The sequence below is a fragment of the Accipiter gentilis genome, chromosome 8 (genome assembly GCF_929443795.1).
Source record: "Accipiter gentilis chromosome 8, bAccGen1.1, whole genome shotgun sequence".
NCBI lineage: Eukaryota > Metazoa > Chordata > Aves > Accipitriformes > Accipitridae > Astur > Astur gentilis.
The window spans coordinates 1995617-2021905 of record NC_064887.1 but is presented as its reverse complement, the minus strand read 5'-3'; the positions used below and the strand labels follow the sequence as shown (position 1 = coordinate 2021905).

At 53.0% G+C, this 26289-nt stretch overlaps 1 protein-coding gene across 2 annotated transcripts; it reads right to left on the bottom strand.

The window, feature by feature from the left end:
• Positions 1–260: 260 nt before the first annotated feature.
• GNG12 (G protein subunit gamma 12) lies at positions 261–24906 on the bottom strand. 2 transcript variants are annotated; one of them, XM_049809014.1, is made up of 5 exons: positions 24847–24906; positions 16644–16701; positions 15928–16027; positions 2494–2610; positions 261–1429 (listed from the first exon to the last, which is right to left on the bottom strand). In XM_049809014.1, exons 4-5 carry the CDS (start codon positions 2587–2589, stop codon positions 1304–1306), a joined length of 222 nt encoding a protein of 73 aa, XP_049664971.1. In that variant the 5' UTR covers positions 2590–2610; positions 15928–16027; positions 16644–16701; positions 24847–24906; the 3' UTR covers positions 261–1303. The 2 variants fall into 2 exon arrangements, with proteins under 2 accessions (XP_049664971.1, XP_049664972.1); XM_049809015.1 differs by lacking the exon at positions 15928–16027.
• Positions 24907–26289: the final 1383 nt, after the last annotated feature.

Genomic DNA, 26289 nt, shown 5'->3' with positions numbered 1-26289 from the left:
AATTTAATATAGAAATGACAAATATGCGAGGAAAGACAGTAAATTACAAGCGGTTAATAAATTCTGTAAAGATCATTACAGAAACGCACAGTTACGGCAGATCGCCACTTAAACCTCTGAACCACCGGCTACAGAGAAAGACGTTTGTAGCCAGCCGAAGTCAGAATTATTTCCGATCCCTTCAATTTTTTCTGTTAGTATGCAATGCTTGTATAAATACACTATTAAAGTTTTTATATATATACACATATACACACACAGACAGAGAAAGACTTTTTTATTATGTATATATATAAAATCACTTACTTGATGGAAAGGCCCTCCAATTGTATATGCATAACCACAATCTGGATATAATTTGGCATTTTTCCCCTTTAAAAATGAATTTTAAAAAGAGCCAAATTCTGACTCCCTGCACAAAACACAACTGGGACTTCGAGTGACGGAACCGTGAACCATGCCTCCAGCTCAGCACGCAGCCAGGGCAGCACTAGCTTGCAGCCTTTGATTCTTTTGACAGGGTTTTGGTTTTTTTTTTTACGCTAACGCAGATTCTTAATTACAGAAGAAAATGCAGAGAAGCAGAATCAAAGCTGAAAATTCTGCTTTTCCAGCTCCTTTTATAAAGCAGGAAAATAAATCTGCAGATCTCTGGTTCTTGACGCTCTAGGTTTTACACTGGAAAACCCCTGTTGAGAGAAGCCAGCGTAAGGAAGGCTGCAGGCATGGCTCCCTGGACTTCACCAGCAGTTGCTACAACCATTTTTCAAGGTAGCTTTTGCTAGATAATGCACTTCTAAATGTGTCTGTGCATAAACACTCGCCACCAACACAGTACACACACCCCCCCCCCCGGCCCTCCCCGCATACGTCATTTTAAAAAAATGTAAAACCAATGATGTTTAATCAGGTTTCTACACCTTTGCCTCTGCTCTGTCAGCAAAGCTCAGGCAACTTTGGTCTCGTTTGCGTAACTTGAAAAGCGAAACGGGGACCCGCTCCCGCAGAGGACAAGACCCCCGGCTCGCCCTGCCCGTCCCACCGCGGGGACCCCGGCGCGGCGCTCGCGGGCTTGACGAAGACCCCATTCCCTTGGACAAGAAAGAAGTTAATTCAGTTTGAAACCTCGCTTCCTAATAAAGATAGGGAACAGAAGAAATGCTTTAGAAAGCTTAAGAAATGATTTATACGCTCGGTAAAAGAACAGCTGCTCTTACACAGGCGGTACCTTACAGAGTATTTGCCTATACGCCTGCCGGCGGCTGGCTTTGCCCAGGAGGGCTGCGGAGGAGCTGCCGCTCTCCTATAACAAAATGCAGGTCTTCTTGTCCTTGAAAGGGTTCTCGGAAGCGGGTATGCCCATTAGCAACGGATCTTTCTTGGCGTGTTCTTCACAGTAGAGCATTAGGTCTGCTGATGCTTTTGACACCTGCAGAAGACAGGGGGAAAAAAAAAAAAAAAATAAAAACCCAACAATATAAAATGGTATTTCCCCATAACTGGAAACATGATCAAACATGCCAGGAGCTGCCGATGGGTAAAAAGTCCCTGCGTGGGACCGGAGAGGTGCTCGGAGATCAACGCGGTCTCTGCCACGGGCAGGGAGGAGGAAAGGATGGACGCCGGTGCTCTGCGGGGTTAGTTCGTGACACGAGGCAAAAGCACCGCGCGGCTCCTACACGGCTTCTACAGAAGGCTAAAAATAAACAGGAGAAGGTTCAGAATAATACGGTAGGTTTGCAGCGAGGAACTCCTCGTCTATAACGTCGGGGACGGTCAACAGAAGCGTCCTCAGCTCACCGGCCGTTTCGGGAACGGTCAACAGAAGCGTCCTCAGCTCACCGGCCGTTTCGGGAATGCCGCCCAGGTCCCTCCTGCCACCCGAGGAAGGGCCCTGCTGCTCCGCCAGTCCGTACCTCTGTTCTGCTGGCCTTCAAAAGGAGCTGGGCAGCAATTCACGGAGCACGGCAAAACCCCAGAAGGCAACATCCTTCCGAGAAGGCTACGTCTCGTGTAGCCAATATCCTACCCCTGCTAGCCGGAAAAAAAGTTGGGTTTCTTTTCTGCCTTAAAGGAATCCAGTTTTCGCTACCTTCTTTTTTTTTTTTTTTTTTTTTTTAATAAGGTCCCTACACATTCACCTTCCTCCCAGAGGTAGCATTCAGGAACAAAAATGGAACAAAATCACACAATGTGCATGAGACTGGAAACTCGTACCTGCTTTCCGTTTCACACATTTGATTTGCACTTTGTATTTTGCTTTGCTTCTCCTACAAGTCCATAAAGCACTGAGCTACCCGAGGATACTGCTGGCAAGCAGCCACGAGAATTACATTTATTCAGGTTTGTTGGGCTGAAACGTGTATGTCGTGTTCCGAGATGGGGACAAAAAAAAAAATGAACCGTGGGCACACACACACTCCCTTATCTTATCACCCTACAGCTGGAAGGGGAAAAAACCAGGAGAAAAAGCGAAGAAGGACGTGCTCTCACCTTTATTCTTTCTATTGAGGCTTCTATTCTTAACTGCTGGACAGTCCTTCGGGCCTGGGCTATGTTGTTGGTCGTGCTAGCCGTTTTGCCAGACATTTTCAGTGAAGCGGTGAAGTTCTGTTTTGAAAGACAACGGGTTAGTTTTCCAGAAGGTGGCACGGCGTGTCAAACTGCTTTTACCCACGCTGGGGAAGGGACGGTTACCCCAGGAGGTTTCGGGAGGGAGGAGAGCTGCCCGAGCGCTGGGGATGAAGTGGCCAGGCTGCGTTTCGGGTCTGCAGCAGCCCAGCAGCAGCTTTACGACGCGTCAGAAGAAAAGGAAAAAAACAAGAAGGCAAAGTTCAGAGATGCACTCCCGGCTGCTGTCTGCTCCCATGTGGCCATATACAGGGGGGCTGGTGGAAAAAAAAAAAACAAAAACAAATGAGCAGCTCCGGGGCTTTCCTTCTCTGGGTGAGAATGCAACGCACCAATCCTGACACGGGGCCGGTGTTCGGATGGTGTCCAGCGAGAAGAAAGGATGCTTTCCGCTGGGATCGGCCGGCCGGTCCGGCAGCAATCCGAGCACGGCTTTTGCAGCTCGACCCCTCGCTCGCAGCTACCCACGGGATGCCGACAAGCGGCACGACGGCAGCACGTCCCGCCGGCTTACCGGGGAGCCCGGCCCGTGCCGGGATGCCACGCGCTTCCCTGCAAGTTGGACCAAGGAAGAAGACGTGCTCCCGACCCCACCAAAGAGCAAGGAGGGAACCACCAGGATCGCCCGCGTGCATTTGCACCGCTCGGGATTCGGAGGTCTATAACCTGCCGGTGGTCCCCCAAAAGCTCGGTTTCTTCAGCTGTACATAACTCATACGGCATACTCGAGCCCGCCCCGGCTTACGGGACCACCACGAGCTGTCCCTTCGCCCGTGCCACCCTGCAGGCCACCTCGCCCCATCTCCCCGCAGCACCCATCCCGCCGCGTGTCCCCGGCATCCCCGGCCGTTTCTCATCCCGCGCAGCCATCCAACCGCTGCCGCTGGAAGGAAACTACCCGTGCACGGAGCAGCAGGAGCAGGGAAGGGCCGAGGACCGCGCAGCATCGCGCTCAAAAGAGTATCCCTACAGGCATCGCAGCAGCAAAGAGCTTATTTTGCTAACTTATTCAGGTACCCGGGAGTTCAAAGAGCAGCTGGTTTAGGACAGCCCTAGCCCGTGAAACCATCCGTTCTGCGCCAATCCTTGCGCGCAATCTCTAGCGGGACTGTCCCCAAACCCCGCCGTTTGGTTTTCCACGGATCCACGAGAATAATTGGCTCCGTGGCGCTGTGCTTAAATCATTTATTGCATTACAGGGACTCGAGTCCAATGTCGCTCCGTGTGACCTTTCCAAGTGCTGCCTACAGCGTTTCCTTGTAGGCTTCAGGTTTCTCACGCCTCGGCCTGGGTAGCAGGGCTGTTTTTCCAGCCAGTGTTCGTGCCTGCCCAGCTAGCAGGGAACAGCATCATTTTGCACCAAGTCCCCGTTTCGGCACATGCCCTCGTTTCTAGGCCGCTCAGCGGGGCCCCAAGATTTTCAACATTTTTCTCTCCCTCTGCAGAAACCAGCCCTGGGTTTGCCGTTCAGCCCCGGCGCGCGTCAGGCCAACGCAGCCCGCGCCGGCGCACAGCACCCACGGCAGACGTGGGATGGCCCCAAAACGCTGCCGTACACCCTCCCGGCTCTCCTCCAAGAGTACCGCGGGCACCCACGGGTGCTTTCTGCTGGCCGGGAACCCTGCACAGCCACCAGCAAACACCTCCACCCCTGGCATCCTCAGCGTTTTTTGGTAGGAGCGATGCGCCGACCCGTGCTCCCGCGGCACCGAGCGTGCTCGGCTTTCTCTGCAGCCCAAAAATCTACCGGTGAGAAGTACCGCGAAGCGGCGTGCTGACTGGTATTTCACGCTTTACAGCTCGGGGCTGACCTCTCCTAGCATCCCAGCCGTGAATCACAAACGAAGCAGCCTGCTGGTTTTCCCAGCTGCATCCGCGGCAGGAGCGGCGAAGCCCGGCGAGAGCAGGATCAGGCGGCAAAAGCAGCGTTGCGGAGCAGAGCGAACGCCGGCTGCGCTCCGGAGCCGAGCTGCAGGGAAAGCGGCCCAGGGATGCTGCCGTAGCCTGGGAACGGCCGGCAGCGGGACGCGGGGGGACCTTCCTCGCGACGGCTTTGGGCAGAGTAATTGCCAAGCGGCTGGTAACATTCCTGCTCGCGGGCGGCTAGGAGGGACGTTCATAACTGGCATTAGGTAGCACTAAAAATTATTTCCCGAAACCAATATTAAAACCGTACTCGTGAGCCTCTCCAATCTGCATGGCCATATAAGAGCCCCCCGGTATTTAGCTCACTGGCCCACTTTCCCTGTAGCTCTTTGCAGCCAGGAGGAGGAGACGAGCATGAAAACCCGAACTAGTTTAAATGCTGCACATGCTCCAAATGACCGATTTCAGGGCAAATCACAGAAGGTCTTTTGTAATTTCAGAACCTTTAAACGCGTGCCAGTTTAGAGATCACGGCTCCGAGCAAGCGCCCTGCAGCAGGCGAGGGCACCGGCCATTTCAGGGACACGCCGCATCTGACTCGCGTACCTTCCACTCCCCCAAATATTTCCACCCAGGGTTTCTGTAGGCAGCTACCACGAGTAAAGCTGCAGCAAAGTTGAGGAAATTTGAGCAGAGCAGACGCCCGTGACGCGGAGGCCGGGGAAGCCGGGCTGGCAGCAACACGGTGCCGACTGACTCACCCCGGCTGTGCAGGAGGACGGCTCGTAAACCGCGGTCGCTTCAGCTCCGCGACAGCCGGGTCAGTAACCCAAGCCTCGGGCCGTGGCAGTCGGCCGCTGCCCCGGTTCCCCACAAATCCCTCATCGCCCCCAAATTTCCCCAAAGTTCCCGCTGCGCCGCAAAGAGATCACCTACGGACCGAGCGGCACGTGATTCACTGCTTACCACCCACGGGAGGTTAATTATTGCAAAATTTAAAAAAGCCAGCAGGATTTTTCCCTCCGTGGAGCAGCGTTCCCTCTATGGCACCGTCTCAACCAAAGACGCGGGCGCTCACCCTCGCTCAGCACCCTCCGCGGTGCTGCGTTCGGAGCAGCACGAAGGAAACGAGCCGGGGCTGTCCGCACGACAGCAGCTCATCCTCCAGCCCTGCAAGCCTCTTCCAGCCCTCATTTAATCCCTGCACGACAAGGCAGGAGGTGACAAATCCAAACCGTGAGTCAGCACAGGACAGCTGAAGACGCAGCCGTGACCGGGCAGCACCAGGCGCGAGACCCTCGCTCCCAGGAACGGGCGCTGGTTTTGCCAGAGCGGGGCTCCCATCTCCCAGCGCCGTCAGCTACTTGCTCGGCACGGCCGTGGGTATGGAGTTTTGGGAGCGTTGTTTGCCCTAGGGAGGTGTGAAGTTTTTGCGTGCTTTGGCTGCGAGGAGGAGAGTTAAGACGCACGAGAGTCTGAAATACCCCCTGTATCAACATCACGACGCAAACTCTCGGTTACTAACCCAGATCCGCCGTATTAGTCGCGTTATTGCTAGTCACGGAGCTGTAACATCCCACAGCAAGTACACAGTGTATGCGTCCTGAATCACTAATATTCGTAGCACCCAAATATTAAAATGCATTTCGATGGCACACTTAGTGATTCAATCTCCAAATTACTCAAGAGAAGGAGGAATGCTGACTGACACAGCGTAAACAACTTTGTCTGGAAGCAGTCGTAAATCTGTTTGCAAAGGTGTAATATTCAGACCTTCTGCTTTATTTCTGGGAAAGGGCAAGCTACTTGGAGCGCGCTTCTCATTGTAAGCGATGATGGGAGGTGTATGTTGAATGCATGTCGTGTTATTTGGAAAATACAAAGTGAAAACTCTCCGGAATTCAAGGCAAAGGCCGTGGTGCATTAACCACCTCCGAGGTAAGCCCTGCAGTGCCGTGACTCAGACAAGAAAGCCTCTTCCATTTCAAGTCAGCGACAGCCACCTCGACGAGCCGGGGAGGTTTGCACCACGCCGGGCAACGCGGGAACGCGCTGCGTGCTTCACCAGAGGCACAAAAGCAGAAGTTTATAAAATCGGGAGAATTACCTCGCATCCCGAGGGGCGGGCCACGCAGCACCCCAGCCAGAACACGCGTAGGCTCTGCTGGTAAACCTGTCCCGTGATTTTTGCGGTGCTGTTGCGAACGGAGCTAGGAGACTTGCAGGTCTTGGCACACCGAAGAGCTGCAGCCTCAGATCCGACGGCTGATGCAGGCAGACTGCACTCCTGCAGCACCAAACGCTCATTTAAAACAGCATTTGGAAACGTAACAGGAGTTACTAGACTTTTGGGGCATTTCACCTGGTAATTGGAGGAATTTAATTACTGAAAAGCTAACCGTTAAGCTAGAGTTCCTAGAAAGGAAGTTTAAAAGGACACAGATTTTGTGGGTTTTGTTCAACGCTTCCTGCCGTCGCTGGCGTGCCACGAGAAGCGGGCAGGGGGACGGCGGCTCTGCTGCCGCAGCCCCCTTCCAAAACACAAAAATAGCACCGGGGCCTGTTCTGCTCAAAGCCGTTAATACGTTCGAGCCCAAGTTTTGAGACTCCTTCCCGCTGGAAGCCATGGACTGCAATGGGAAACTCCCAGACCCGGGGCTTTGCCGGATTTGGGTTTTGTCGCCTAATCCTGGTGCTGCTCACTGAGGTCAAATGGCCGCAGGGTCCGACGGGGGCTTCTGCTCAACGTGTAAATGAGGCTTAACTCATTTGTAAACGGTAACGGGATCATCCTTGCAGGCAATGCTTCCCCGCCCCCCCAAGCACAGTCCCCGCGGACGCTCGCTGCTCTAACTCCCACCCTGGCACCCCAACGTGGGATTTCGGACCGTGATCCCGGGTAGGCAACGCAAGCAAGACACGGCTCACCAAAACCACCAGCGACCCTTTCCCGGGCCCAAGGAGAGGTGTCTGGAGGATGTTCTTGCTATGGGATTGTCATTTCTGTAAGAAGTCCTCCTGCACCAGCAGCGGTTGAGGAAAAGGACCCCGCTCCGGACGGAGAACGGGTCCACGGGCACCGAGCGGGAGACGTGCAAGTACAAAACAGCGTCTTGGCTACGTGGAACTGAAACGGTAGAAGACAAATTTCTCACGTTCCAGTAGTACTCTTAAGAAAAGATAATGGTTATGAGGCTATCGGCTACTTTGGGACATTCGCTCTGCAAGGAATACAGCGAGAAATCGGAAGACCCTACCTTTTGGGGTTTTTGATCAGAATAAAACCATAGGGTCGGGGGGCACGGCGTTCACCCCGTTCTCCCTGCCTCCTCCTCCTCGCCAGCATCAGAGGGCACCCATCCAGAACCTCCGCGGGACCCTGGGGCCGAGGTGGCCGCTTGACTCGTGAGACAGGCGCAGGCACACCGAGCCCAACAGCTTCGCGGCGGCCCAGCTACATCGCCCAGAAGGACCCGCAGGAGACGGTCACAGCCGCAAAAGCTTCCCCATAACCCGGCGGGCTCAGGCGTTCGTGAAAAAAATGAAACTTCCAACCGAGAACCTCCAACACGCGCTGGTAGAGCCGATACACGCAGCTGCTGAATTTGATGTGAACCCTGCTGGCGCGTCGCGAACGGACTGCGAGTACTTTAAAATAATCAGTTCTGGAATAAGAAGGAGCTGTTTCACATGGACACAAAACCACAGATCCACTACGAACTGAGCCCAAACTCCTATTCCAGACTCCGCAGTTTTCACTTACTATATTGAAAAACTACGGTGTGAAAAAAAACCCAGCCCAAAGCAATTCTTTTTTTTTAATAAAGCAATGCATGCACCTCGGAGAACTAAGGTAGTTCAACGTTTGCCGATTCCTCCAATTTTAGTACTTTTTTTTTTTTTTTTTAAAAAAAGACATAAGGTTAAAAAACAGTTGCTGCAAAATTAAAAGATAAACTGTTCTCTTCTCATTTTGCTGGGGCAAGCCTAGGCTGACTTTGCTCAGCCTTCCCTTCCCCACCCCCAAGCCACAGCCGCAAAAACCCCTTTTGCCACTGGAGAGGTTTGAGTTTCTCTGGAGTCCCTTCCCATCTGACATGACTGACCTCGTTAGGAAAGTTTCAGTGCTTATTTTCCCAGCTGGTTAGCTTTGTTAATAAATTAGATGTTTAAAAAAAACCAAAACAACAAAAACCAAACAAACCCGATCCATAACATTTGAAAATTAAATTGCTGTGTTTCCTCATCTTCAAACAAACACAAGCAGCATTACTTTAATAGTCCTCCTAAGATTACTAAATCTCTTCTACAGAGAGATTTACAAACAACTAGGTCATCACCCAATAATACTGTTTTCCCTCCGAGTTCCTGGCAACGTACCCTATTAACTAAGCTGTGGCGGCCATCTCGAGCCGCAGGATTTCTCATAGGGTACACTTGACTTCAGACAACAGCAACTGCAGAAAACCCTGCAGATTTCTATCAGTGGCGTGCACGGTTCCGCAGAACTTGGGGTTTTGTGCCCTCGGAGCCCAGGGCAGGGTTTTCAGGAACAGGGATGCCTCCAGGAGAATTAAATCACTTTCTAAAGAAAAGACCACTCGGTCGGGGAGGGCACCGCTCCGATTTCTAAGAAACAAGCCCTCGTGCTCAGCGGGCAGCCCCGAGCCGAAAGCAAAGATCCCCTGCGAGCCCAACTCGCCCCACCACTTGTCTCATGGGGATCTCGCGTGCACTCGCAGCCACAAGTATTCATTCTCTATCGAACGGACCAGACCCAAAAGTTCCAACGAGTTTGTCAGTTCACCACCTAAGACAAAACGTTGGCCGGCGCGGTCTCGTGCCGTTCTAGGCGGGAGGTGAGCCGGGGGTCCCCCGCGCCCACCGCTGCAGGGACACACCGTGAGCGACAACCTCGGTCTCCCACAAGAGATAAAGCCGAACGAGGGCTTGCCAGACCTGAGGTCGATGATGACAGAGATTCCCGAGCCCCGGAGCAGCTGCGGGAATGGCTGCAGCTCTCACTTGTCTCTGACTCACCACCTAAAAAGAGACAAAACAATCAGTCCCACCAAGAGCCTTCTCCGGCCATCGCGCCCGAAGCAAAGCCTTCCTGCAGAAAGTGCTCCGAAACCATCCAACAGCTACGTTTGAAAACAGACAGGGTATGTTTTTTCCAGCTGTGCCGGCTGGTCTAATAAAACAGGCAAGCTTCCGTGCCGTGCTTCACGTCGGCTGGCGAGGGGCTGGCGGGTTTGTCTGCCCACAGTCCTTCGGACCCCCCAGCCGCACCGCGTTGCTTGTGCACGCTGGCAGGATCTCCTCTTCGTTTTCAGTCCCCAGCACGTCGTGCAGCTTTCATTTTCCCCTTCTGAATACCAGGAGGCTGCAGGAGCAGGAAGGTGCGGGGAGACAGACAACTGGAAGAAGGGTTCCCACTGCAGCCGCCGTTAACCCCACCGGGATCCCACGAGACCCCACAGCAGACGCTACCGCGCGCTCGTCGTCACCTCTCGCCCTTCTTCACTGTTCGTCCCTACCCCTGTTCGGCTTGAAAGCCGTCAGAAGTGAAAAGAAGGCACTAATCGCAACGGGAGGGAGCAAAGCTGCCTGCCCCCTCCAGGTGCTGCAGCCTCGCAGAGGCACAGGCTGGGCTGGGGCTCTGGAATTAACAGCAGAGTCAACAAACGAACGGAGCAAATATGCCGGTAAGAAGGCTTAGCTCATCCTTTGGGGAAAATACCTTTTTCCATGGGAAACTGAGGACTTAGGTTTGTTCAAAAGAGGAGGATGCTCACCAGCCGTGCTTTGCCAGGGAAAAACACAAGGAACTTCCAGGGAACTTCATGCAGGCCATACACCCGCGGTTTTTTCTGTCTTATAAATAACGACAGAAACACCTGCAAACAGGCCGAGCTGCCCCTCTTCCCTAGAAAAACCTTACTTTTCAGGGCCTTGCCCTATTTTTTTCCGCTTTAGGCTTTAGGTAACGAGGTTACGATGCAGCAGGTGCTCAGAACAGCCTCGGTAGGTACACGGCTGGGCATTAAACTGGAGCTCCAACCAGGATAATTAAACACCAATCTATCTTTTTTACTCTTTTAGATCCAGGACTTACGAACCACCTGCTGAGTGAAATGTAATTAAATCACCGCCGCTAAAGTACACCCAGGAATCGCCCGGCAGCTCTGCCTTGCAAACAGCTCCCTATTCGCTCCAGTTACGTAAAGTCAGCTTGTACTGCAGCTCCGAACCCCAGCTAGCAGCCGAATAAAGGCTCAAGAAGGTATCTTGGTACTATTTCTTTTGAAGCAAAACAGCTTTTAAGTCGAGTAACTCAAAACCGTAGATCAACGGAGCAGACCGAACAAAACACAAAGCGACAACACTAACAAATACGGCACCTAAAAGCGTGCAAAACGTGCGCGGCTTTAACACGCCGTCGGCCTCCGGTTTTCCCCACGGCTGGGGGTCAGCGCGAATCTAAAGTTAACAGCTAATCTGCAAAGGCAAATTTCTAACGCATCTCCTTTTCCAAGCCACAGAAGCCGTGCTGCAGGGGATACGGACCCCCCGAGGTGGAAATACCCTCTGCACGGAGGCTGCAGGGAGGCAGCGGCACGGCAGGCTTGAAATTCGGCAAGGAAACAGAGGGCAAAAAAAGGACGCGAGCAGCTCCGTAAGCCAAGAGGGACACCGGCTTTTCCCCGTCCCCCCGCGGCAGGCTGGCAGAGGGGATCCCTCCTCGCCAAGGGCATTGCACAGCACCCACCGCAAACGAGCCGGCACCAGCACCGACCAGCCTTTGCTCGGGTGTCCCGTGGGCCAGGGTGGCTGTCCCTGCTGCATCCCCCGGGATGGAGGAGCGAGGACCCCGGGGAACCACCGCTGTGAGCTCTTCCAGCTCGGAAATGTTGGGATGCTGCTGCCCGCTTGAGCCTGCTAGAAAAAAAACAGAAACAAATACCGCCACGGGAAATTATTTTGCTTTTCTTAAAAACACAGTAGTGGGGGGGGGGGAGGGGGGGAAGAAACGAGCGAGCCGCTTGGCAAATTCAAAGTCGGGCCGCATCCAGCCCGCACTCTGCCCTGCACAGGGCTGGGTATCGAAGCGAACGCCGGGCACGGAGCTGCTGCTGGAGAAGCACACACAACCCAAGGAGCTGCTCAGCGGTGCCGGGTGGCCGTTGGGCAGCGTTTCTGTCCCAAAAAAACACCATAACACGGTACCACAGGAGCTCCTGTTTACGGTTTTGGGGATTCCACAACAAATGCTGCAGGTTTACAAGCGAAACTGGTGCCAGTCCTGCAACCCCCCCCCCCCCCCTCCCCGAATCTTTGCTGAAAGAGTTTTAAGCTGGATCCGTTTTGCATATCACCACCAATAATAAAGACTCTGCCCGCTCCTTCGCAACGCCGCCTGCAAAACCATTTTGCGGTCCCCTTACTTACCGACACCATCCTGCCTGGCACCGTTCACCCCCGCTGCCTTCAGCCGGGACTCGGCAAACGATTCGGTAATAACGCACCATCGAACCCCAAATCCAGCTGTCTCCTCTTACCTACTTACCCTCTCCAGAGCTCGCAGGAATAAAAAGGCAAGAGCTTACTCCTACCTCCGAAGTCGGCAATTTTGCTTCTGAAAATACGGAGAGTGGAGTTGTTGGGCAGGAAGGCGGCATTTTTACGGTTGCTTTACACAGCTCCTCGCTCCTCCCGAGGCTGAGCCCATGCCGTTGCCCAGGGCACGGCTGGGACACGGCGCTTATCCGGCAGACCTTCGAAGGAGCCACCACGCAGCCCAGCAGCCGTCTGCTTTGGGGGGGAACAGGCACTGCGGGGGGCAAGCCCCCCTTTCACCCCCAGCCTGGTTAAGCAGCAGGACACCATGCACGGGCTGGGGAGGCTGGAAGGAGCGAGAAGGCAGCGAGGGGAAGAGGGGCTGCAAGCAGCAGCGAGAGGCACCAGCAGCCACGGTCATAGAATCAACTTAGGTTGGAGAAGACCTTCGAGGTCATCACGCCCAACCGTAAACCTAACTCCGCCAAGCCGAGGTCGGTCCTCATGGAGAGTTGGGAAAGAGGAGCCGCGATGGTCCCTGGAAGGGGATGATGCCAGAGCCCCTCTCCAGCACCTGGGATGACTGTGGGCTACGTGTGCCACTACTACGCGCGCCACTACTACGCGCGCCACTACTACGCGCGCCAGGCGCAGCGGCAAGGCGTGGGGTGCTTCGGCGTAAAGTTTCCGCGGGTTCTCCGGGTGGTGCGAGTGTTTCCGCACGTGCCGCTTTCCCAGGCGCTTGCGTGGGAGCGTGAAGGCTGGCGGCTGGTTGGGACTTGAATGCTGGTTGTTGGTTTTCCTACGGGGCAGACGTGGCCGCTCGGGAGCAGGTTTGTTACGACTTGCAGAACCTAAAAACTCTCCGAGTCCAAGCCAAGAGGCCTGACGCTGTCATTAAAGGTGGGTGCCGGAATAAACAACTCTATTCTGAGGGTGCAGCGTAGCATAACCGGGTATGTCAGCGTACAGAAACACGGTTGCACGCAAGCATCAGAAAGTCTCGTTAATTGTGATATTTCGTGGCCTTGATTTTTTTTAACGTTGAGGTGTCTGAGGGAAGAATCTGCTGGAGGAACCTCAAAGCGCCTGGCACTACCTTCAGCCAAACCACTCGCCTCTTTGCACCAACGCGTGCTCCCCCCCCCGAGATCCTGCACGCCCCGGCACGCAGCAGCACCTTTCCACAACCGCCCGGCAAAGGGGATGCCAGCTCCCACGGCCGGCTGGGACACCGTGCCCTCTTCTTCCCTGCACCGAGGTCGAGCATCCCCGTGTAGGGATTCCAGCTGCTCCTGCCCTCCCGCAGGGGGCGGCGGGGGATGCCCAGGCCCCTTCCCCAACTTTTATAACTGGGAAGCCAGGATGCGTACGGAGCGTGGAAAAAGAGTGGGAGGCTCCGTGCGGAGGAGGCGCAGGGCGAGCAGCCCTGATCCGTCCCTCCTGCCGAACTCAGCCCGGCTCGCACCGATTCCTCCACAGCACCTCTCCGGGAGCGCCCTTTATCTCATCCACACCTTCAAAGTAAATACTACAAAAAGTTATTCACGCCGATCTTCCAGAAACGAGGACCCGCTGTCCCAGATGTAACCCTAATTAGAGGGCACTGGAACGACGAGGGCACGTTCGACACTCCTCCCGCTCCGACCGGTTGTTCTGCTCGGAAAAGGAAATAGCATCTCCAGCAAAACAGCCCCTTCCCAGCTCACCCACCTCTCGCGCCTGCGCCGGGCGATCCCATCGTCGCCAAACTGCACCTCAGCCAGCACCTTGCTCTGGTTATGCAGCCAACCTAGTTTTTCCAGCGGTGGGTGCAGCCAAAGGGAAAGCCGGCGGTGGCTTGGCAGGGCTCCTCGCCGCCCCGGCCCCAGCGCGGGGCCGTGCTGACACCCAGTGGAAACCACGGCGAGACGCCTGGCAGAGGGAAACGCCGCGCCTGACATCTTTTCCTTCTGTTATGCTACTAAATAGAATGGAAAATAAAACCCGGTAAGCGGGAAAACATCGGAGCCCTGCCCTCAGCAGGAACACAGAATGGGGTAGTGAAATGAAACAGGGGTTAGAGATGCCTTCTGGTCGTTTCTCGCTTTACGACACTTACACCGCACCCGACGAGAGCAGAGGGGAGGCTGTGCGATACACCAGAGCTTACTGGGAGGAGGCGGACTCGGAGACACTCGTGCACCGAACGCAGTACCCGTGATGATGCTTCCCAAGGAAACTTACTTCCCAAGGAAAACGGCGGCCGCGATCGCCCGCCGGCTCTGGGGGTCCCACGGGGGGCTCGCTCCCTCGCCCTGCCTCTGCGCAGCCCCAGCCACGGGCTGGGGAGTTTTCAGCAGCGAGGCTGCGGCTGCGATCGCAGGGGACCGGCGGCCAGAGGAAGGTGTCTGCTCCTGCCCCCGCAGCTACTGCGAACCAAACTGCGAGCAGCAGCGGCCACAGCGATGGCTAGCTGGTTCCCGGCAGGGGAGGAGGACTTGATTTTTAAACGGGTATCAGGCAAGATTTACAATCGCGGCACAAGTGGTTTAGACACGCCAGAAAAAGTTTGGGTTTGGGAAAAGAAAGCCAGACCCTCCCCACGCAAAAACAACTCCTTTGCGTTTTCAGAGATCGCGCTATTACCTCGCGCACGGACAAGATGAAACACCTGGCAGCCGCGGCGCTCGCACAGAGTGTTTTTGGTGAAGGACGCGGATGCTTTGGCATGCACGCCCTGCACAGCACCGCAGCTGAAGGGACTGGGGAGACTCGGGCACCCCAGAAGACCCAACTTCTGTTTTGCTGGGCACAAAAGCTTCCGTTCTGCACAAAGTCGCTCGGTCTTTTACACAGTCTGCACGAGTACAGATCTTGCAAGACGTGAGCTTGAAGCAAATACAGAGACGGGGTTTTACACGTCAGAGGTATAAAAGTCAGCTGAAAGCGGGGAACCAGCACGCCTCAGCTCCGTTTAGTCTGCCTCGTTTGGATTACGGTATATCTCAGCAGTTTTCAAACCCACTTTCACAGCAGAAAAGATACAGCAACGCCAAACTCTCCCTCCATCCGTATCTCTTGGAGGAAGCCCGGTAATTAGCACTAGGTTAGCGAGGGGAAGTCTGGGCATGCAGATACACCTGCTGCAGCCCGCCAGTGCGCGTGGAGAATACAAGCTCCTTAAAGCACGGAACACCAACTTGGGATGTTTCCTTCTTCAGAGAATTTACACTGGAGAATACTTAGAGATTTTACAGTTGAGATCTTTTTTTAAAATTATAAGCAATGCCTCCAGTGTCTTAATTAGTCTTGCTAAAACGTATAAAAATCCCAAATAATGTGAAATGAAAGAAAACAGACAACTCCCAAGATCTTCAATGGGATTTAGCGTTCTGGGTATTTAATTAAGGATGTGTTCCTTCATAACCTCCATTTCACAAGTTAGCCCAGTACCGTCCCGCCGATCAAAACTGGGCTACAGCTACGTTTGATTTACAAACTCAGCCACCATACATGTGATTCTGTCAAACCCAATTTACTTGTTGGGAAACGAGTAGCGGAAAAACCCGCTTTTATTTGCCTCTGCATTTTTTTTCCGACTTAACTTTTTATATCTTTAGTACAAATGAAAGCCACGGAAACTGACTTCTAGATCAAAGTTACTTTGAAAAATGGCTGAGCAGTACAATTTTAAAGGCATCGGCCTGAAGTCATTAGTGAAGACAACCTGTGCTCCCTAACGAACTGTGGTGCAGTCTCTTCACAGAAGGTACCTGTTTCTCCCCGCAGGGCACTACCCAGCTAACTCACACCAGAAAAGACATACACAAACTACAAAGAGACATTTGCAAAGAGACTTTTAGTGGTATCAAAATCAGTTCATCTTACAGCATGTAAAGCAGGAGCGGTCCGTGATTAAAGCACCAGACTGGGAGTCACGAGATCCAGCTTGGCCTCAGGTTACGTGACCTTCAGCAAATTCTTTAGTCTGAAAGAGAGATAAAGCCGAGGACGCTGGTGGGAGATGCTCTGTGAAGAGCTTTGTGGTTCTCAGCCGAAAGACACTGAAAGGGTGCAAAGTACTTCACAAGCTTCTCGGTTACGTGCATTTATCAAACTACCTATTTTAAAACTGGGGTGAATATAGGAAGAGTTTGCATTCCAAGACGGTCAAACCATAGACACGTAACACAGCAAATACAGAAACGGTGAAGACTTCCACGCTGCCCCTCGCTAACTGATAGAATAAACAAGAAAAAGCCTAATCTCCGTGACAGAAGCAGCTCATTCAAAACAGCATTTCTGCCGCCTAATATTCAATGCAAGAGTGGTCAAGCAGTTAAAAACGGAGGTGAACGAGTCAGCAACCTCTAAGGTGCTGCTAATGCCTTCGAGAGCGGCCAGCAGCCACCGCTGCACCGAGCCGCAAGCGCAGAACCTGCCCGGCTGCCGGTGCCATCCTTGTGGCCTCTCCTCCATAAAGCTGCCGAGCGTTTTGCGTTTGTTCTACTCCAGAATAAGATTAAATCACTGGGGTTTGGGACTCGCGATGCTGCTTTGTGTTTTGCGTGAAAGGAAAGAACAAGCGCGTACTGGAAACTCACCTACAAAGGCAGTCTTGCTACCTGTCCGGCTTGCTTTGATTTTATCGGTGTAATGATCCTGAAACAGAGTAAAGTAAAAATCGTAAGTACTTCACAGTGCAAGAAAGCGAAAGCTAAGAGGGGTTAGCACTTGCGGTTTAATTCTAGTCACAAAGACTACGGTATTTTGAGATTGGCCTCACTGAAAAATCTACCTCAAACCTTTCTTAGGGCCAGCTCCCCTATTTCCCTCGCCAAGGATATGGCCATGGGCGGCCAGTGCCCTCTGGCCACCTCCCAGCCGTGCACAAAGTCAAGTTTTCGCAGCCTTTTTGCGCCACCTCCCCACCGCCGCCGCGGCCCCTCCTGAAGCCCGCGCTCCCGAGGCAGACGTCCCATCCAGACCTACAGCAGGCGAGATTTAGAGGCAGCTGATAGAAAAGCTACTGGCTTTAAGACAAGTTAAACTACTCGGGGTAAAGCCCTGAGCAGGTTTACATTAAGTGCCAGCGTAGCCGGTGTTGAGCGCGTGTATTACTTTGCCTCCTGCAGACTTCTCCGACGTGTAAGCCTCCATTGATTTATTCTAGCAGCTGTGCTGAAACCACAGGAGAAACAAATCTGAGAGCCCATGTTTCCTACAGAGGCCTTTACACGCCCAGAAAAAAAATCCTGGAATTTGATCAACCCTAAAACGTTCAAGTTCCTGTGCCAGATGCTGCTCGCTGTTGCAAGGCTGGCAAATCCGGAGCTCGCTATATTTAACACCCTTCTTAAATTTTCATTGTATAAAACGCTAATTTTAAACTCAAACTGTACGACGACGACAATTCAATGAGGGCAGCGATTTTCTAGGAGTGCTGGTCATGAACAATAGTGGAATTGGGTGCCTGATACGTACAACTCGGCATTGCCAAGAACAGAAACCAGCGACTGAAGAATACCTGAAAGTTCACAAGGGTTTATTTGTTTAAAAACATCTATCTATAACACAAACCGAGTTGGGTGCCTTGATGCTATGGGTAGAAGAGAAGGTGTTAAATAAAAACATCAGGCGACATGCCTTCTGTGATAGCTAGAGGGGGGACTTTAATCAAAAAACAGGCTGTCTTTATTCACATTGCTTTGCTGCTGCATGAAGTCTAAGGGCAGGCACATTCAGTGCAGTCCACACACGGGTGTGCAAATACACATGTAAAGTTCTAAAACCAGCGACTAATAATCTAACATTGACTGGGAATTGCTATGTTAGCCTTTCCTGTAATTTATAATGCCTGTTTATATACTTTTGGATCCCTGCAGAGACACCCACTGTCAAATACGGTGCAAAACACGGATTATATGCGCCAGGCATTTACTAAACTGGCAAAGCAGCTGGGGCACAGATAACTCATTAACCAGGGCACGGCAGGATCCAGAATCGCCACTGACACTTTTTGGAAGAAAAACAAGCATCCCTTGCCAAATGGCCGGCGGAGATCTGGCGCAGAGCCCCGGCGCCGCTCAGTAACCGGCCGAATAACACAATTAGCTACGAGATTTACCAGCCCCGCTATGCACGAAATGTGGAGCCAATTCCCGGCATACTAAGCCCAGAGTGATGCGCAGGGGCAAAGCGACGGCAGTGACCACCAGCTTTCGGCTGGCACTCGGCAGCACAGAGCGACCACGAAAGGCTTTGACAGCAGCTCCCAGCCTTCCTCGGGCAGCAACGATGGGGTCGGAGGAGCCAGAGGAATTCAGTTCCCCCATTCCCAGGAAACGAGAGGTAAAAAAGCACAGAAAGTTCCCAAGGGATGGCCCTTAACGAGGGAGAGGTGTGCGGACTGCCACGGGCTGGCAGCACGGGCAGCGTCCTCTTTATAAATCACACGCCACTTCCCGAGTTGGAAACGGCATCAAAATTTTAATAGGTGCTGTTAAAATCATTGTTTGGAGCAGGAAAATAAATGGCACTCGAAAAGAGACCGCCTTGCCGCAGCCAGTCCTTGTTGTCCCAGTGCCAAGTTTGTGCTTTTCACATACAGCAAGGAAACAAAAATAAATGCAACACGTAACCCTCCTTTGCATACGTGCGACAGCTGTGCTGCACAAAATACGCGTTTTAATGGAAAAGCTTCTGCTTCCCTTAGCTCTGCAAGTTCTCACTCTGGTCACAACACCCACAAATTGTTAAGGAAAAGTAAGAAAAAAATTTAATCTCTTGACTTCTGCTTCCTGACGGACATCAAAACACATAGTCAAAACAATCTTTAAACGCATCTAAAAAATAAACATGGCTCATAGGAGCCACTTTCCACCCTAGAGCCATAAAGACTCGATATTCCTGCCTAATCAAATCTCCTATCAAATTAGTCATAAAACCCCACAAACCCAACATTACTAGCATAGTTTGAGGCCGGTGTAATGCACCCCCTCCCAAAAACCCTCCTTAAGATGTGCTGGGTAGCTGGAGCGTAAGCGTTCAGAGGTCAGGCCATTCTCGGGAAGGAATAAATCAGGGAAAGGCACGTGGGAGAGGGAGATACGAGGAAACGCTGCTGCCAAACAGGTCCCAGACCCTGCGGCCAAGGGCAGCAGCCCCAGCCTGGTCCTCCCGCACCGCAGGTCCCGGCAGGCGGCTCCAGCCGGAGCATCCCTGCTTTGCAGGATGAATCCCTTGCAAGTTTTACAGTAACGTAAACTGGATTCGGCTGGGAAGATGGTGGGTCCATCTCCCAAAACTGTCAGCAGCACTTTCTGCTTACCCCAGCTCCAAGCTTAGACCCAGAAGCCTGACTTTTTTTTTTTTTTTTTTTTTTGGCTTGAATCTGAGAACCCAGCTGAAAACGTATTTTGGGATCTGCTCAAACTTACAGCAACAACCAACAAAACGGGACATTTTACTTATAACAGCACCAACTTTTGCATTTTTAGGGCAGTGGCCCCCAGTGGTTTAACACACGCTCCAGATGGCTGCGAAAACAAGCAACCGGAGAACGTTAACACTTTTCATACCACGCCTTACAAGAGTGAGATGATGCAGGAAAAAAAGACTTTGGCTGAAAGGTTGTGGCTTTTCATTAACAAAAATAATGAGCTCTTTCCGTTTAATCTCTCAGTTCTGAGACTTTCTGTCGCACTTGCTTAACTACTTCTTCTGCAGCACAGACGGAAGCAAATGAAATTGGAGATGCTTTTGGAATTATTTTGATTCAGAAACAAAAGCCTCCTGGGCTTCTGCAGAACTGCTACATGACTGCAAATTCCTATTTCATGCTGGTTTACCTTCACCTCAAGTATTTCCTACAACAGCGTAGCTTTCCAGAGAGGATAACTTCTTGCCAGCTGTGCTGGTGGTGTTTAACAAGGACAACCGAAGAGCAGGATCAACAAGGGAGAGGAAGACCATCAGGGGAAGATTTTGAAAACGCATGGAAAGCTGCACCATACTAGGGCACAGGATCCTTCACAAGAACTTTTGTTTTTCTAACGCAAACTGTAAGCAACCGCCCTGGGACAGAACTTCTTGCACTTCACTGTGATACGGCAGCACACAAAGAATAGCGTAAATGCCTTTGGTATCAGCCTGATTTTACTTTTAAAAACAGAAAGGAAATTCTTCTTCCGGAAATGCTCTGGCTATTCGTCAATATGACTAATGACATGGCAAAGAACCTTTTTTTCTTTTATTAACTGGAAAGGTATACACAGATACATCCAGTATCCCAGAACTGCAGACTGCACCAGTTGCTGAGAAAATTTAAGCCCAAAGACCTAACAACAGAGGACAGAAATCTAAACATATCCAATTAGGGATAGACAGCTCAGGAAAGGCCTTTCCGGAGACCGACTTCCTACGTTGCAATCAATTTTGAATTAAAACTTAAATTTATAAACAATTCGAATCCCTGTTTCTGCCGAATAAGCCCTCTCCTGCGCAGGGCCACCTTCATACCCTGCCACCACCACCCGGTCCCCGCTTGCAGAGCTTCCCAACCCTTCCCGCGGCGGTCCCTGCTCTGCCAGCCAGACCCGCAGCACCAGCTTCCATAGCCTCGACGGTTTTCCCTGGTTCTCAGCCCATATTTCTCCCTTTCTAATGATACCTACCGGTCCCTCATGAGAGCATCCCGCACCTTCCCTTATGCTGCCCCAGTACAGCAGCCCAGCGCTGGGTCCCATGGCATCATCTTAGCATGACGGAAACTGGGAGGGAGGATTTTTTGCTCTCCTCAGCTTAAAGCACCAGAAAACTTTTTCTCTTCCCCACGGTTAATCCTACACCCCCCCCCCTACAAATAACACAGCCACCTGCTCCCATATGCGTTTAGTGTTGGCTTTTGAATTGCCCAGTTCTCGCCCCAGCGAGGGAAAGAAGTTATTCTGAATATCAGTACCTAGCTGGGGGAAGCTTTCACACAAAGATAACCATCATTTAGGGAGCAAGACCAAATCTCCGCTCTGTGCTCCAACTGCCTCTGCACAAGGAGAGGTTACGAATAGCGAAGGGGTGATTCAAGAGAGCACCGCCGGCATCGGCGTGTGCCGGGGAACCGGGCTACCCACCGGGACAAAGATCGGCTTTGCCACCTCCAAACGCTCGGGAGAGCCGGCGCCGGAGGATCGTGACCCGCACGGCCAGCGAGGGCTCCGAGCCGATGCTGCGCGTCGGAGCAGAGACCCAGCGGAGGGAGGCAGTGAGTTTCGGGTCATCCGCACGTCCAAATCCAAAACGTGCCGAAAAGTAGCCTGTCCCTATACGGTGGGTTTGTAAAGACACGGGAGAAGGGATGGGGAGAAAAAAGGTGTGAACAAATGGAAGAGCAAGCCTGGTTGCTGCTCCAAGTCGAGCTGACTGTTGAAACAAGAAGGAGACAACCCCGAGCTGATGCACGAGTCCCCGGCGAGCCCATGGGAGCCAAGACGGGCTACCACCCCTCGTGTGGGGGCTCGGGACCCATGGCATCCCAGAGGCCAAATCCCGCAGTCGTTAGCCGCTGCAATACAAATAATCCTTACAACACAAATTTTTTTTTTTTTTTTTTTTTTTTTAAAACTCTGTAGCTCCATCACATGCCAAGACGCTGATAGGGATACAGGAAGCCGAATATAAACACATTGCCTGCTTTACCAAATATTCAAAGGAACACGACTAAAAATATACAGTCAGTGGTGTCCCTGAACATCTCAAAGCTACGAACCGCACATACCCGCGCAGGCAGGCGACGCTGCCTGGGGGCCCCCGGGAACCAAAGAGCTTGCAGATGCGGGGTACACCGTACCCCGGTTTTAAGGACCTTCTCCTCCCCACGGACGCCTGGCTGGATGGGAGCCGAGCTGTTCCGCAGTAACGAGCTCTACGTCGTGGTGCGTGGGAATGCCGGATCCCCCCGAGCCGCGTGCTTCTCCGGGGGACAGAAGTACCCGCACCGTGCTCCCACCTCCCCCGGGTACATACCTCTGGAAAACCCCACGGAGAATCCTACTGTAACTCAGTCACTGTGAGGACTTCTGTCACTACCTCTGCCCTTTCTGCTATTTCTCATTAATCTTTGCCAAATACAGAGTGAAAACTTTTTGCTCATGTCATGAGTATTTCCTCTTCTCCCTCCCTTCTACATTCCTCTATAGGTTACTGCTGAGAGCAGCAAAGATATGATTTCAGAAGAGACCACAGTGTTGAATGCAGGATGGACATTCAGGTTCAGAAAAATGAGGTCTAGTTGTGTAATATTACAAAATTCAGAAAATAGCTGTGCAATGCCAGCAGTGATTAATGTGGAGCAAATCCCGAGAGTCGTCAAACATCTGCAGCTTCAATTTCCCAAGAAACGGCAAGTCCACAACTACTTTCGAGATCTGGGGAACTTGCTTTCTGCTTCCATTAAGTCTAATGAAAGTTGCACTACCAACTCCTACCTCGTCACGACAAGGGTATTTCTGTGCTAGAACGCAAGACCCACCAGCCCTACCCGTTTCCATAGTTTTTGTAAGCGCAGATGCGTTTGCAGCAATACAATCCTCCTAGGAATACCGCTCCATACTTCGGCCAAGGTTGCGGTGCCGTTTCCCATGCTAACTATACGTTGCTTGGAAAGTACTTCTCTCCGGCCCCATCAGGCTGGCTTGTGCGGTAATTTCTGCTCTGGTGCAGGGGACACAGTGAAATGGCTGAGGGTGAGGATTTATGGGGCTGTACCACAAACTTCTGCAGTAATCTGAATTTGCTTTTGCAACAGAGCCTAATCAAAGTATGATGCATCAGGTTTAGGAAGCTGTGGCCGGGAAGGAAGCACGTTCCTACCCCGCGGAGCTGTCGCGTTCACCATCTTCCACAACAGACTCAACACCTCAGCAACACCTGAAGGGATTGTGGAGCCATCACCGTGCTACTGGCTGCATCCCAAACCTTGCTATAGAGAACTTCTCGTGAATCTGGCTCATATATACTGAGTGTTTTGAGGAACAGAGCCTAAGAAATTAAGAACTTTCAGTATTCATAAAAAAAAGTTATTATATAGCCACAGAGAGGTGTATGTGAAAGAAAAGAAGTATCTGAAACCCACAGTACAACTCAGTATTTGCACTTAAGTGTAACGCCAGCAAGAGATCAGAGATGCTGGCAGCGATTCTGACCAGCAATGACTGCTGTTTGGGAGCCCTCCGAAACTTCTCCAAAGAGCAGGAGACCTTTGTTTTTAAAGGAAGGTGGTTCCGTCAGCTGGGCGATTACGAAAGCGAGCTTGACTGCAGCGCTAGACCCCATCCATTGTTCTCCTCTAGAGTTTATTTGCCGCTTTAGTGCTTGATTAAAGATATCTTAAATGACTGCAATACGTTCAATGCCAGGACGAAATACGGGATTGAGAAGTCATTAACTGCATACTAATCCCTCAATCTCATTTAGTGGTACTGGAGTAGCATAAAATGCTACTGCTGTCCAGTACTCGCTATTTACTCACGGAATTTTATTTCTAAACCAATTTACAACGAAGATAAATGCAAACAAGTAACTTGTCACTCATGCTATTAGCTCTAAGTCAACAGAAATGCCGGCTAACGGCCTGACAAACTACTGTGAATTCAGTTTGATATGCCATCCTAATCAAATTGTTTCCCGATCGTCAGAACTAACGAGGCCCAGCTTCCGACGTATTCAGCCTGGCTTCCCGGGCCCTCCCCTGCCTTGCAGCGACCCCGATGTCTGTCCCCATCGCGCTCAGAGCCGCACGTCGACGCGGGTCCCGCTGCCCCTCCACCAGCGGTGACGAGACCCCCGTGCCCCCCGTACGCCGGCGGCGGGGTCAGTGCCAGCGAGGGGGGAGATGGATGGGCCGAGACAGGCATCAGCCCAGCGCGGGTCCTCCTTCCCAACAGCACCGGGCTAAAAAACACAATATACGCTCCAGCTACCCTTTTTCCCCCCAAAAAAAGTAAAGAATTTAAGCTCGGAATAGAGTATTGCAATTTAAAAGTTACTAGAGTAAACTCATTACTGCAACAGGGCGTGTAATCTTCTCAATATCAACACGAAACCTCCTCGAATAATGACGCTTACCACTAATTAAAACTCCTTCCCACACTAATCCCACAACTCCTCGCACATGGGAAACTTCCTCCGCCGAGCAGAGGAACCCCGGCGGGGCCGAGGAAAGCCCATCCATCGCCTGGCGGGTGGGAATGGGGAAACAAGATAAAAGTTTATATGATTTATCCAAAAGCTGGGGCTGCCCCTTCGCAGCCTCCTGCTCCCAGCCCTGGGCATCCATCACTGCCAGGGAGAAGGTCCGGGCGGACGGAGGCGGGAAGGCCGGGTGCTGCGCAGCAGACCCCGTCTCCGAAAGAAAGGCCTAGTTTTGGGGGGTTTTGGGGTTTTTTTTTTTAAAGTAATTGGACAGATTTCTGAAGCCGCACGCAACTTGTTGAACCGCACCGGGCTGCGCGCTGGGACTTCTCCTCAAGAAAAACTGAGGGAGGGAAATTAAAAGAAAAAAAACAAACCCTAAACCAACCTAAAAAAAAAAAAAAAAAAAAAAAAAACACCCGGGGACCGCGCCGGCCCAACCCTCCCCCGCCGGGCCCAGCACCGCCCGCGGGCCCACCCGGGGCGGCGGTGGGGACACCGGGGCCGGCCTGGCGCCTCCCGCCGGGTCCGTACGGCCTACCCCCTCGGTAGCGGAGACCTTTCTCCCACCGGCGGAGCCCCCCCCCCCCCGGCCCGGTGCCCGTTCCCGGCACTCACCGCCCGCCGCTCCCGTCCTCCGCCCGCAGCGCGTCTCCACGGGCGACCGGAGCGGGCGGCTTCGCCCCGCCCACCGCCCGCGCTCGCCCCGCCCACCGCCCGCGCTCGCCCCGCCCACGCTCCCCACGGCCCCGCCCCGCCCGGAGGGCGGGGCGGGGCCGTGGGGAGCGTGGGCGGGGCGAGCGCGGGCGTGGCCTCTGGCGCCCCGCCCACCGCCCCGCTTTCCCAGCTCATGGGATCCCTGCTTTCACGCTAGAAAATAATTTAATTTTTATTATTTTTTTTTTTTTTTTTATTCCCCAGCCTGAGCGCAGCCCGAGGGAGCAGAACGCGGGGGGACGGGTGCGCCCGTTCCCAATCCCCACCACCCGCCAAACTCCCCAGAGTTTGCCCCATAGCGCAGGCGACGGATGTCCAAAGCACCTCTTCCAGATCTACGGGAGACGATTGCACAACTGAATCCCGTCTCTCCTGTCCCGAAGGGCCGGATTCAGACCCTCTGACACTGTTTCCGAAGGGATTGCGACAGGAGCGGTGCAGGGACTGGAGCAGATCCAGCCCGCGGGGGGTGATGGCGGATGCTGGACCGGCCGGAGCATCCCTGCATCCCCGTGCCTGGGGACGAACTGGGCATCCCATGGGGTTTGCTGGAGCGCAGAGGCAGCGCTGGTGCCCAGGTAGAAGCAGGCCTGGCATCTGCAAAGACATGTCTGCTGCCCAAACGGGCCCGACGTGCCTCTGCTTGCAGGGCTGGGCGCTTTGATGCTGCGAATTTGTCTTCAGAGGCAGAGGAGGGCGTTGATTAATGCTTAAATACAGGTTGCTGCCTGGGAGCCTGCAGGAGCCCTCGTGAGATCGGATTAAGTTTGGTCTCGGTCTCGTTTCTGTACCAGATTCATTGCTGTAAAACCCCAGGAGGACGAGTGAAGGTGCGGAGTTCGATGTTTCTCCCGCATCTCCTCAGCTATAGCAGCGATGCTGGGTTTGCTCCGAAGCTTGGGGGGGGAGCAGCCCCGCACCCAGCACCCAACTTCTGCCACCGGCTCTCACCCGCTCGCCTTCCCTGCGAGAGACTGGGCACCCAGCCTGGGAAAACGGAGACGGGAGGAAGGGGAGGCAGCTGGGTGGGAGAAAACGCCGGTCCCATCGTGGGGAGAGATAGGGAAGCTGCTGTGCTCATCACCAGCCAGCTCCCAAATGGTGCCGAGCGTGTCCCTGCGCAGCATCCCGAGCCGTCCCTCTGCCCTGCGGCAGGTCCGAAAGCATCGGGAACATCCCTCCTCGCTCTTTTCCACGGCCGTATTTTGTCTGACGCCAGCCCAGCCCGGTTGTTGCTCTTCTTGGCACAGCCAGGTCTTCACGGACGACGCCAGCCCGTCTCCGCAGCCGGGCTTTGTAGGAGAGGAGATGGTATCGCCGTTCTGCTTGGCTCCTTTTTACGGC